A 13346-nucleotide genomic window follows, 5' to 3' on the forward strand; every position below is an offset into this window, starting at 1 on the left:
AACACCACCAACCGCAAAAACCGTTAAGTTTCGCGGGCGAGATCAAGCCAAATAAATTACCAAACCTAAAGATTCCCTCTCCACGTTCTTAACGCGACTCTGGTCTCTCTCTTTCTCTTTAGAACCCTGGATTCCCTTTCACATTAACACAGAGACTCAAATTGCAATGGAGTCTCAAATCCTTTACCAGAATGGCATCTCTCCGATTTCATCCTCGGTTGCTAATGGTGATAATGGTGCTAGATCGGCTCTTATCTTTCTCGGCACTGGCTGCTCCAGCGCTGTCCCCAACGCAATGTGCCTCATCCAGCCTCCAGATCCGCCTTGCCATGTTTGCTCCCAGGCACTCTCCGTCCCACCGGAGAAAAACCCTAATTACAGGTTCAGTTTCCTAGTTTAATTGCTCCTTCTCTATTTTAATTTCAATAAGATCAAATTTCTAGTTCAATTGAATTTTTTCTAAGTTTTTTTGTTTATTTTTTCGGTGCCTGAGAAAATTTAATGATGAGAAATTGCTTCTTAATTATCTAGGCAAATAACTTTGTTTTTTTTTTTAATTCTTTTACTCTGATGATTTTGTGCCATGAGCCACTTTGGGTATTTAATTTTTATTTTTAATATTTTAGGTGCAACACATCTCTGCTTATAGATTATTGCCAGAGCGATGAGAAACATAGCTATATATTGATTGATGTTGGGAAGACGTTCAGGGAGCAAGTACTTAGGTGGTTTACTTTCCACAAGATTCCTCGAGTGGATTCCGTGAGTCATCTTTTTTCTCCATTGATCTCTCGTTAATAATTTAATCATCAATCAAAAACTTTCTGCTATGCTGATGAAAACATTTTCTTATGTTTGTTAGATAAAACAGTCATACGAGTTGCTATAGGAATAGGGGTTGTTTTCTGCAGTCCTTTTAATTGTTAAGTTAGGTCCCTTTATCATTTTTGTCTTTTCTGATCTCAATGCAGTTATCATTTTTGTCTTTGTTAGGGAATGCATGATTTCATCATCTGCTGGTTGGCAATATCTTTTGAAATGGTTTTTTTCAGTTACTGTCACTGATGGTTACTAAGTTTTGTTACATAATTGAATGACCAATAAAATAATCAAGTTTCATACTTTTTGGACCATAGGGGATATGTAGGGAGAAGTTGAGAGAGGATATTGCAAATTCAAATATGTGAAGTCCATCCGTGAAATGCACGAGAATGATCTTTTATTCAATATTTCTGTATCAAACGTGAGGATTGAAATCCCATTGGTGTTTACTTATCCTTGGTTAGAAGAAGAATATTAATGGAAGGCTTAGGCAAGGAAAAGCTCACCATAATTGGTTCGTTGCCTATGCCATCATTGTTGGCAATGTGAGCGGGCGGGCAATGAAAAAACATCAGCCATATAAAGTTTTTAATCATGTGCATGCATTATAAAGACATCATCAAACTCACTTATTACTCCTAACTATAATTGTCTGAAGAAAGTAATGTGGCACGTAGGTACGAAGGTATAGTATTAACTTTTTGAGAATCTTAATTTTTTTAAGTGGCTGCATCTTGTAATTTAGCCAGACTGTTTCCTTTTTGTTATGAGAAATGAGAATAACTTTTTTGTAAGTATTTATGAAATGAAGATTCAGATATTTACCATCTCCCACAAAATTCTAAAATTTTTAGACAGGTAGAATAACTTTTTTGTAAGTATTTATGAAATGAAGATTCAGATATTTACCATCTCCCACAAAATTCTAAAATTTTTAGACAGGTTCATTTTTTGTTATCTTGGATTCATGATCCATGCTTGTGCTATTGAACGTTTTATTATTTATATTTTTGCTTCATAATTGCGTGTCTCATCCTTTTGGAATTCTATTACTGATATTTCTCTGAACTGCAGATCATTTTGACTCATGAACATGCTGATGCAGTTCTTGGTCTTGATGATATACGTGCTGTGCAACCTTTTAGTCCTACAAATGATATTGATCCAACCCCCATTTACCTAAGTCAGTATGCTATGAATAGGTACTTTTTCTTTCCTATTCAGCTATATGCACACAGTTTTCAACAAATTAATCAATCATCATTTCACCGCTCGATTGTAAGGATATAATGTGTAAATAAGTATGGCCTTGTGATGCTCTGTTCTGTTTATGGTTTTGTGGTGCTGCAATCTGCAACTATAGACCTATGGTTGGAAAATTGTTATATAACAATATGTTTCAAGCTTTTTGCCAAATTAAATGTGACAACTATAAAGTTGTGTATAAAAATTATCCTTTGTTGTAGTTATGATAACAAATTATTAGTTAAGCACATTGACTCTTGAACACGTTGTGGGATGAACATAAAAAATGACCTAAAAAAGTCATAAGCATTAGATGATCCCCTAGAATATATTGGCAGAAAAGCTATAGATCATACACATCTGAAATGGTACATTCCTTGAAGTATGTTAGAAGAATAAAAACTTTGCACCTTTTTATGGATTTGCTTTTAACTTAACATCATTGAAAATTTGTACTTAATGTTGGATACGAAATGATCAAAGAGTGATACTTGATCTTTCTTTCCTTGCTTAGGGCTAGTTTTGTTTAACGGTTGGATACAATTAATATCTGATAACTGATAGTTATTGCTGATAGCTGAAAAATAATAGTGAATAGCTAATTGCAGCTGAAATATCCTAAGAGTTTGGTGAAATATGTATAGTTGTTGCTATTTATACGAACAAAGATATATATCATATTATTTATGTATTATTAAAATATATGTAATAGGTTACTATAGTACATGTATATATAATATTTAAAAGTATGATTGTTAAAAAATATAATTTTTTATGTATATACATGTTTTTATTAATATATAAAAAAAACATTATAATTAATATAATTATTATAATATTTTATATTTTATATTTCATATTTTTATAAATAATTTATTAGTATATTAAATTATTTGAATAAAAAAGTTTTATAATTAATATGTACTAAAAGGATATTATTGTCCAAATAAAAAATCTGGTAAGAAAAAACTCTAAAATTAGAGCTGATTGAAAATGCAGCTGACAGGTATCAGCTACCTTGTCTTTGATAAAGTAGCTATTTGGAAGGGTATCAGTTATCAGCTGGGTGAAAAAGTTAAACCAAACGCCCTCTCAGTCTCTTGAGGATTTAGTATTCCCATACACATACAGCTAAACTTCAAACTCTTTTTGAAAGTTCAAAAAATTCAAACCCAAAATTTGACATAAAATATCACTGTTTTGATGTCTGTCTATATTTTACCTTTGAAACAGCATTGCAGTGAAATTCCCTTACCTGATGAAGAAAAAATTAAGGGAAGGTCAAGAAGTAAGACGAGTAGCACAGCTTGATTGGAAAATCATTGAGGAGGACTGTCAACGACCATTTGTTACATCAGGCATACAATTTGTGCCTTTACCAGTTACTTGCTCTGAACCTCTCTTTTCTAGCATATGCTACTTGCACTTCCCTTGTTTCTAATGTGTATGTTTTTTTTCAAATAAATGCAGGTGATGCATGGAGAAGACTATATTTCTTTGGGTTTTCTCTTTGGAGAAAAAAGTAGAGTCGCCTATATATCTGATGTTTCACGCTTCCCTGAAAGTACAGAGTATTGTGAGTTTCATGATGTCAACTTTGTCATGATAATAAATATTGTACATATCTTTACACTGTTTCTGCTTGTCACGAGGCTATCAGGTCCTGTGAAATAAATGGTGTTGATTCATCTTATTGATGAAGAAAGATTTGCTAGCATTTTGGCATTGCTTTCTGGAAATTTTCACATTGTTCATAGATTTTTCATTTAGTGAATTTTGATTTTTGCAGTGATTTCAAAAGCTGGGGCTGGACAGTTGGATCTCCTCATCTTGGACACTTTATACAAGGTCAGTCACCAGAAAAGTATGTTTATTTGTACTTTCTTTGTCATCTCTCAGTAGTTTCTGTGGAAAAGGAATTCAACAATAAAGGTCTACTAAAAGAAAAAGATATGACTTTGGAAATGTGAGATATAATGTATTATAATTGACTTAGGCTACTGCAAGAATACACCGACTGGTTCAGATTCATCCTGTCTATTCAAATAAGCATGGTTGTTGGTGTATATCATTTTCATTCAAATCCCCCTTAGGTTTAATGGAATATAAGGATGATGTATTGGATTTTTCATGGTTGGCATAGCGCATGGATGGATATGTTTCATTTTGAATGAAGTGGGAATTGAACAAATTGTATAATGAGTACACCCACCCAATTTATATTTTCTTGAAACCTCCTTTTTTTTGTCCCCTCTCATGTCTCTTCTCTCTTATGCTGTTTTCTTTATTCTGTCCTCACTCTCTTGCCCCTTATGCCACTGGTAGCACATGTAATTGGCACTTTTCTGCTGTCACTTGCATTCTTTTTACTGAAGTTATCCATGAATTAATATCCCTGCTCTTCTGCTTGCCTCCTCTCTGCAGAATGGCTCGCACAACACTCACTTCTGCTTTCCCCAGGTTTGTTTTTAGTTTATTGTTTTATTCTTTTTGGAATGTAATGTCACTTACACTGCTAACCGTGCAGACCCTTGAAGCTGTGAAGAGACTATGTCCAAAGCAAGCTCTTTTAATTGGAATGACTCATGAGTTTGATCATTATGCGGACAATGATTTCCTAATGGAATGGTCTAAAAGGTAATTTCCTCAGTGACCATGGTCTCATTGATGAAGCTCATTTTTCTCACAAAATTAACATAGATTGGCTGTTTGACTAAAAGCAATAAGAATTGTTTGTAACAGAATTATTCTGCTTTTTATCACTGATCAAACAATAAGAAGCTGATGCCTTGTCATTCTTTGCGTGTAGGGAAGGTATACCAGTGCAGCTTGCACATGATGGCATGAGAGTTCCTATAGAATTGTGATAAGGTAAACCAATGTCATAATATATTATTAAGCATTCTAGTGAATTAGAACGCTATATTAACATTATCACGTACATATTTAGCACCCCCAAATCCTGAATATATGAGCCTAAAGGGAGTGAAAATCGCATAAATTATTTATGTGGTTTTACTTATCTTGATTTGAGTGCCTCTTCATTCACGCAGTTGAATTTTGGCGCACAAAAACTGATTGGAAAGTTCAATAAAGGTGTTTTTCTTTTCTGCTGCATGCAGGTTTGAGATATAAGCGGTAAGATAGACGCATGGTTTCCAGCCCATTCTAATGGGAGGTATAAACAAAGTGAAACTATTTATGGCTTCCTAATCTCCAACTTGTACTGGAATCCTTTTAAAATTTTTGGTAAATTACTCTAGTTCATAGAAATTAGCAAATTTTTGGGAAATTAACGTATTTTATTCTTTTGGAATTATGTGGATTTGGTGCCTTTCACATGAATGTGGTATCATTGATAATTTTGGTGTCATATTATAACAAAGGGGTTGCCCTTGGTCAAAATATTTAATGATGCATGCAATCGATATAAGTAGGATTATGATGATTAGTCATGGTGAAGCGTAAAAAATAGCTGTAAGCTGAATAATTTCTATAATTGAAGATACTGAATTCTGGTTCCAAGTTAGTTTGAAGCCGTTGCTCGAATCTCCATCAGAGCCTCCCATCATCCCAATTTTCTTGCAATGACCACTGACCAGCTCAATTGCTGTTCTGCACATTTGTTTGTTAATAGATTGTTCATGTACATGCATGCTCGGATCTCTCTCTTTTTTTTTTATAAAAAAAAAAATAAATTGGTCAATTTACGTGTCAAATGGCAAAAGATAGAAACGTATACGTTGATGGCAATTGCAAAGAAGAGCTCGAGGGGCGAACCCTCGAGAACTTCTTTGGGCGTGGGCAAGAGATGGAAAAGCAATACAAGCATTTTAGACGACTGAACTAAAAAAGTTTGAGTTGGGAGTCGTAAGATTGTGATTTGTGCAATTTGTTTGTTTTCCCATATCATATCATAGCTGACGCAGTCCTTACTCTGTTAAATACAACCTCTGGATTCTGTTTTATTTTTATTCAGGGTAACCTTTCAGGTTGGTTGTGTTTTTTTTTTTTTTTTTTGTCAATAGTTAGGATTTTAAAAAAAATACTGAAGTGCAATATAAACCTTAATTTACAAACCGAAATACCTTTTTGTCCAAAAAAACAAAGCAATTAAAAAAGAAAACCACAACTTCAAACCTATGCAAAGGCTTAGTCCATGGATACAAGAAATCATAACTTGCAGAATGGAGTCTTGAGGCTGAGAGATTGAAGAAGAGGATACTTATAGAGCTTCCAACAAGTATCGTGCCCCGGAATCTCTCGTCTACAGAGAGAAATCGATATTGTAATTCGGAGAAAATTCGACTATGAATGGACTCTTTCACAACTGAAAAGGTTGAGAACCCATCTAAAGAATACAAATAAAGAAAGAATATCTATTGAGCGAGGTGATCACCAATAACAGGACGGCTCTTTCTCCCAGACATGGAGCAAAGGTCGATCTGAACATAAATTCTAAGAAAACTTATGTCCAAAAGAAAACCCCAATTTAAGCTCCAATGAGGACAGAAAAAAAATATTATAATTTCACAATTTACCTTTGAGCAGGGGAAGAAACAGGCTGTCCCCCTTAAAGGGTGAAGGATGGTCGCACACAGAAAATGAAAAAACGAATAAAATCACAATAAATAAATAAAAAAATAGAAGATGAGAGATTTTCTTTTCAAATAAAGCCAGAAAGAGAAAAAGTTCTTTTTATTTAAGCGTCAGGGCCTGTGTTATTATGTTTTACAAGAAAAATATAAAAATCCACACTAGCAACAACTTACAAATTCCGATTATAAAGCTCAATTTTTTAATTTGTTGAAATTGTAATCGATTACTAAAAATAATTTGTTTTATAGTAAATTTAAATCTTTACATTTAATTATGATTTTAATATTCAAAATTTTAATTTTGTACCGTAACCTTTTACATTTTTTTAAACTGTAATCTACCTTTGTAGTATTTTAATTAATTTTAAATTGGTTCACATGTCATATTGTATGTCCTTACTTTTTTTAAATTATCAGTTAAATACATGTTTACATAATTACATACTCTAAAAATTCTCAATTTTTACTATTCTACTTTTTAATTAAAAATTTTAAATTAAAAATTTTATTTTGAATGAATTTCTAAATATTAGTTTATATCCTAAAAGTGTCACAAATCCAAATTAATAATTTCAATTACTGTTACCCCTGGAGGTTTAATTTTCTATTTGATTTGAACTTCAAGTTGAAAATTATTATCCCCTTGAAATTGAATGTGGTTTTAAGATAAGCATAAACAGTTTAGGATTTAGATTCTCTGCAAATATTTACACACACGTAGTGTAGTGTGTGATTGGAAATTAGACATGATTAGCTTTGGATCGTACAGAAGAATCAAAAGAGGAGCAAGTCTGGGTCACATAGGCCCATTCTTATCATCAAAACAAAATGCAATGAATTGGGGTGCTCTATTTTGCCCTTTTGATCTATGAGGAATCCAATGACAGAAGCTGCCTTTCCACTTCAACTCATGATAATTTAATTAAGGTGGTGAATATTAGCCCTAATAATATTTATAACCCACATTAAGAATAATTGAGACCTCAAAAGAATACTATTTTGAGGAACTCTCCTTAGCAAGTGCTTAGGCCACTATTTTTTATTTTGAAAAAAATACCCACATTGAAGAGTAGTTGAGATGTCCATCTAATTTCAAATCCTTCCAAAAGCTACACAACATCACTGACCATAAATCTAAAACAGCATAACCCCATTGATTGAGCAAAGGGAAGAAAGAAAAAGCATGCAAAAACTTCAAAGCATGGAGGGAAAGTAATGGTCCAAGGGATCCATAGTCAAACTTCATGTTTTTGAATATTCTCTCCAATCTCCATTGCATACCCCACATTTCTTTTCTTTTCTTTTCTATGAGGTTACATGAGAACTGTTGTATATGCTGTGTCTTTCATGAAAGACCATGTGTGATCACTTGGTCCAAGCGGTCCTAAAATTCTTTGATGGTTGTTAAAAGTTTGAATTCTTTTGGAGGGATAAAGAAAATGGATTGGAAAGAAAATGTTCAATGAATCCCACAAAAGTAAAACTAATGGCTTGTTCTATAATTTTCTTTTTAATATATCTAAATATTATTTTATCTAAGAGAAAAATCAACTACTTAATTATTTGAAGTTTTTTTCCAAATAAGCATTATCGATGATTATGAAGTCTAGCTAATAAAATTGTGTGATTTATTACTTATACTCATTTTTTATATGTAGTTTTCATAAAGCAAATATATTATCAAGAATTACTTATTTTAGAATCTAAGATTTGCCTCAAAAACTTAGTTAAGTAGAGTAAATTTATTTGTGAAGTTATTTGCCTCAAAAACTATTGTACTTCTATTGAATAAAATTCTCAAGTTGGGTTGTTTCACCATCTTTCCTTTACTTTTTTTTAAAAAAAATATAAGAAATTAAGGCAATTGATCAAAGAAAGATATGAAGCCATGGGGTGGCATATAAGTAAGAAAATGACAGAGCTTGGAAGTTAATGGAGACAATTTTATTTAAGACACACACCTAACAATTTAGAAAAAAAGTATACTTTGGAAGAGAAAGGAACCTTTATTGCCATATCAACTTCATCGTTTCTTTTGAGTTCAGCCAACTCAAGTCTTGACCAACTTTAATAATTTTTTTGAATTATGATTACAATTTTTTATTTATTTATGTAATTTGTATAATTAAAGATATATTTTGATTAATATAAATTTATAATTAAATAAATTATATTTCCACTAACATATTCAGAAATTAAAACTCAAAATTTTAATGATATAATAGAAAAGAAATTTCATCCTGCTTGCAATTTGAAATTAATGCTTTTATTTAAAGAAAGTATACTTTTTAGTTGCTTTTTCTTTAATGTATGAATAAATATAGACAGGAAAGAAAGCAAAGCAAGAACGGTTCTTTGTTCAAACAATAATAAAAGAAAAAGGTTTAAAATTATATCAAAACTAGAAACTTACCTGCCCCAATGCTCAGATATTTTTATTTTAAAAATTTGTCAATAAAATAAATAATAAAAACATTAAATTTTGAAAAAAAAAATAAAAATGTAAAAGATAAATGATATCTCTCATTCATTATCTTCAAATACTTTTAAAATTTGTAGTGGGGTTTGTAATAATTTTAAATTTATATAGTTTTTTTTATTACCTTTAAAATTTAGTAGAATTTTAATATTAATATTATTACTTTTAATAATATTATTATTATTAATATTTCAAATTATGTAGTGGGGTTTGTAATAATTTCCTTTTGCTTGCCTTAGATTTTGGCTTTTGAGTTCCCCATCAATTTAGACTTTTAGCAATTTGTTTATTAAAAAGAGCATTGGGTTTGGAGTCCTATAAAGCATTTTCTTTTTGCTAAATAAATGAAAAATTATTAAATATCAAAATCATAATAATTTTATTTGCTAAATATACCTAGATTTTGAGTGAAACCAAATTTGTGAAATGATTAGACGAAGTGGGTTCTGAGAGGTAGAATTGTTTATGAAATCCTATAAAGGTTTTTCATCTTTGCCTCGTTCAGTCGCCTTTGAGTTTTTGCAAACTCTATATAAACAAATTTTAATAAATTATAAAAAAATAATAATTGTATTTAACACATATATATCATTTAAGAAATTTTTTAAATTAAATATATAATTATTTATCAAATTTAAAATCGGATAAAAACATTAGAATCTACAAATAGAGAAAGGGTAACGATTCTGTAAAGCTTTCTACAGAGAACGGGCAAAACCTAACTGCTCCTTTCAGCGTCACCCTTTCATTTTAGATGGAAGGACTGTATCGTACTTTTATTTACAATTACAGAACTTTTCTCTCTTTTTCTTTATTTTAAAAAAAAATCTATCTTTGGATCCTGTCAAAATCAGTCCTTTTTTTTTTTTCTTTTCTTCAAAGTCATTTTCTTTCTCCTTCATCTACTTTCTCTCTCTGTTCTTTTTAATGTAGTAATAAAATTTAGAATAATTTTCAATATAAGCTTCAAAACTTAAAAATTTACTGGATTTTTAAAAAATATAATAATTAATTCGAATAATTTTCTTTTTTGGTAAATATTGTTTCAGTGGTAATCACACATTTATTTACTTGCTGAACAGCTTACCATGCAGAGTAAGTTTAAATTCTACTTTTCCATCATTTCTCCACTGCTCGAAAGCCTGTTCTTAATCATTACCCATCTATAATTTTCCATTTTAATTTTTCCATTTTGTTTTCTTTTGAATTGGGTTGTTAGATATTAGGAACTCTCAGTGAAAAAGTTAAAATTTTTTTAGAACAATAGGCGATCCATCGATTGGTGGAGTTAGAAATTGCTGACGTGGGCCAAAGGTGATGAGGTGGAGAGATCGGAGTGGGGTAGGGGGAGAGAAGAGATGCTAAAGCTTGAATCTTTTACTCACAGTAGGCACAGTTCTCGCTCCTTTGATGTGTCTGCTACAAAGAACAGCTCTAAACAAAGGCAGAGAGAGAGAGAGAGAGAGAGAGGAAGACGTCTGCTTGTGGTTTCCTCTACTTCTGCTTCTTCACTCTAGAGACCCAAACAGTTTAGAGAGAGATTCAATGGAGTACGAGAGGATAGACAAAGTGCAGGTATAGTTTCATTTATCTTCAGAACGTAGTTTTGATTGAAAGACTCTTCTCCTGTTTTTGTTTGTTCTTGCTGTTTCTGCACCTTGCAAATTAATGGGTGCTCTGTTTCTTTCTTTTTCTGTTGATAGCTCACGGATTCTTTGAAGTGATTTCATAGTGTAAGCCAATAGTTCATTGTTATTGTCACCTGGCTTTTTATGTGATCTAAAAAGGTCTAATTTTCACAGCTATTTCTTTCCTTCTTTCTATGCTTAAATGGGCCAACTTGAGAAGTGCCTAGCATAAATTTGCATAGAATTTTTTGCAAAAGGGTTTGAGCTTTTCTTGGGTTCGATGCCTTCAATGGTTTCTTGCTGTAATGTGCAGAGTGGTATAATATCTCCAAGTAAGCTGAGGATGAAGTTAATGGGACCTCACCATAATAGAAAGAAAGATGGATCAAACAGTAATTCTTCAAGAACATCTCCTTCAAGGCTCGACGATGCCGAATTTGTCAATAATAGCTTATTAGCCTCCAATGACGAGGAAGGTTGGTTGTATTAATTCATTGTGATTTCTCTCTTGTTTGAGTTTTTTGGTTTTGAATTTCTGTTGCTGTGAATGAAGCATTTTGTGCAGCTCCCAGCTTAGAAGTTGCATTTGTGACTGCACCAGGTGACCCAGCGGTTGACCTCAGCCAAGTTGATCAGCCATCTTGCCAGCCAAAGGAGACATTGCTGAAGGAAAATGGCAATGTGGGTCGTGTTAAAATGCAGCAATTTTCAAAGGGTGAAAGTGGAAATTCGACTGCTGTTCACCCAATGAGATCATTTGAAGATGACAATCTTGATTATGATAGCAATGCTAGTTCATCTAGTTTTGAGTTCCATAAAGAAAGATCAGTACTTAATCAATTTACAAGATCACTTTCAAGGCCTATGCCATCTAAGTGGAATGATGCAGAAAAATGGATAATGAATAAACAAAATCTGCAGCCTAATTCAAAGAAAAATGCTTTACACAGCCAAGCTAATCGAATGCTTGGCACAAAGACAGTGAGAGTTGCTCCAGAATCAACAAATCATGATCTTAAGCTAGTGGATACTAAACGAATAGATTTCTGTCAGCCTGCTCCACAAATGGCATTTGAGAAGTTCTCTTTTATTCCTCCTGGAACTCCTTCAGTTTCTGGTCAAGTATATGGGGGAAATTCGCTAATCGATCAGTGTACTCAGAGCGAGGACTTGCAGGAAGTGGAGCAAAGAGAAATATATGATACAAAAAGTTTAGCAGAAGGCACAACAGGTAAATTTGAGTAATGTTAAGTCGAGAACCACAAGGCTTACTGCTTTGGTTTTTTTCACTTGATCATTATGATTGTGTGACTTTGCAGTTCTTCCTATTATAAGATCAGTCTGCATGAGAGACATGGGAACAGAGATGACTCCTGTTACAAGTCAAGAGCCTTCAAGGACTGCTACACCTGTGGGGGCAATAACTCCTCTTCGCAGCCCGACTTCTTCAATCCCATCGACTCCGTGGAGAGAGGCACCAGCACTAACAACTATGGAACATGGCACTGATGATGATACACAACACACTTCTGGAAAAAGCAGAAAAGAGTTAAACGAGCAAGAAATGAAACTAAGGACAAGAAGGGAGATTGTGGCGCTTGGTGTGCAGCTAGGCAAGATAAGTATTGCTGCCTGGGCAAGTAATCATGAGAAGAATACATCTGAAGTTGAGACTACTGACGTTGAGGAGCTTGAGAGGATTGAATTTGAAAAACGTGCAGCTGCATGGGAAGAAGCTGAAAAATCTAAACACACAGCAAGGTTCCATGACCTTGGCACTCATGAACTAAATTTAAAGCATCATTCATGAGAATGCATAGAGCAGTTTGAGTAAATTTTTGTTATAACGTTTTAATCTGGCAAAGTTTGCTTGAACTTTTCAGATATAAGCGTGAAGAAATAAAAATTCAAGCATGGGAAAGTCAGCAGAAAGCAAAACTAGAAGCAGAGATGCGGAAAATAGAGGTACTCCACGTCTCCCATAAACAGCTCTAAGCCTCTAACACGAATAGGTGAAATCTAGGCATCACTTTTCACAAAACATTACCAGCTATTCAAAGCCTGTAGTGTTAAAAACTCTGAAAAAATTTGCGAATTTTGCAATATAAATGGCTGCTGAGATTGCTATGCAGTATGCAGAGATTTTACTGACTTGTAAGAAATACAAAAAAATTTCAGACCCAAGTTGAAAAAATGCGTGCTGAAGCTCAAGCGAAGATGGTAAAGAAGATCTCGATGGCAAGGCAAAGGTCAGAAGAAAAACGAGCTGCAGCAGAAGCCAGGAGAAATAGAGATGCAGAAAAAGCTGCAGCTCAAGCAGAGTATATACGTCGAACAGGAAGAATGCCATCATCCCATTACATGTGCTGTGGTTGGTTGTCATAAAACTGTAAAAAGAAAAAAAAAAAAAACAAATATTCAAGAAGAAAGAATTTGCTCATACTCTCACTGAGCCAAAGTGGCATCTCTTGTACTTGATGTTTTTTTCATAATTCATGGAGTGTTGTCTCACTCGTCCTGTATGTTGGCGCAATCTTTGCATCTAATGAACTGACCTTCTTTCCTTTTCTGTAA

General features: G+C 33.0%; 2 protein-coding genes across 3 annotated transcripts; both read left to right on the top strand.

The window, feature by feature from the left end:
- LOC110604502 (putative hydrolase C777.06c) lies at positions 1-5406 on the top strand. Its single transcript, XM_021742690.2, has 10 exons — positions 1-381; positions 627-762; positions 1897-2024; positions 3301-3448; positions 3538-3643; positions 3857-3915; positions 4492-4527; positions 4595-4704; positions 4877-4938; positions 5190-5406. Exons 1-9 carry the CDS (start codon positions 167-169, stop codon positions 4932-4934), a joined length of 996 nt encoding a protein of 331 aa, XP_021598382.1. The 5' UTR covers positions 1-166; the 3' UTR covers positions 4935-4938; positions 5190-5406.
- A 4958-nt stretch (positions 5407-10364) lies between these two features.
- LOC110604589 lies at positions 10365-13346 on the top strand. 2 transcript variants are annotated; one of them, XM_021742827.2, is made up of 6 exons: positions 10365-10719; positions 11086-11248; positions 11374-12003; positions 12092-12533; positions 12656-12737; positions 12951-13346. In XM_021742827.2, exons 1-6 carry the CDS (start codon positions 10555-10557, stop codon positions 13155-13157), a joined length of 1689 nt encoding a protein of 562 aa, XP_021598519.1. In that variant the 5' UTR covers positions 10365-10554; the 3' UTR covers positions 13158-13346. The 2 variants fall into 2 exon arrangements, with proteins under 2 accessions (XP_021598519.1, XP_021598518.1); XM_021742826.2 differs by having other exon boundaries at positions 10366-10719; positions 11326-12003.

This window comes from Manihot esculenta, chromosome 17, assembly GCF_001659605.2.
Source record: "Manihot esculenta cultivar AM560-2 chromosome 17, M.esculenta_v8, whole genome shotgun sequence".
Classification (NCBI taxonomy): Eukaryota; Viridiplantae; Streptophyta; class Magnoliopsida; order Malpighiales; family Euphorbiaceae; genus Manihot; species Manihot esculenta.

What these genes read in the sequence shown, in the direction of transcription:
- LOC110604502 (XM_021742690.2), top strand. Translation starts at nt 167, where the DNA reads ATGGAGTCTCAAATCCTTTACCAGAATGGCATCTCTCCGATTTCATCC. An exon ending in TCTTGGACACTTTATACAAG is followed by an intron (nt 3,916 to 4,491) that starts GTCAGTCACCAG and finishes TCCTCTCTGCAG; the next exon opens with AATGGCTCGCACAACACTCA. An exon ending in CTCACTTCTGCTTTCCCCAG is followed by an intron (nt 4,528 to 4,594) that starts GTTTGTTTTTAG and finishes CTAACCGTGCAG; the next exon opens with ACCCTTGAAGCTGTGAAGAG.
- LOC110604589 (XM_021742826.2), top strand. Translation starts at nt 10,555, where the DNA reads ATGTGTCTGCTACAAAGAACAGCTCTAAACAAAGGCAGAGAGAGAGAG. An exon ending in TTTAGCAGAAGGCACAACAG is followed by an intron (nt 12,004 to 12,091) that starts GTAAATTTGAGT and finishes GTGACTTTGCAG; the next exon opens with TTCTTCCTATTATAAGATCA. An exon ending in CAGAGATGCGGAAAATAGAG is followed by an intron (nt 12,738 to 12,950) that starts GTACTCCACGTC and finishes AAAAAATTTCAG; the next exon opens with ACCCAAGTTGAAAAAATGCG.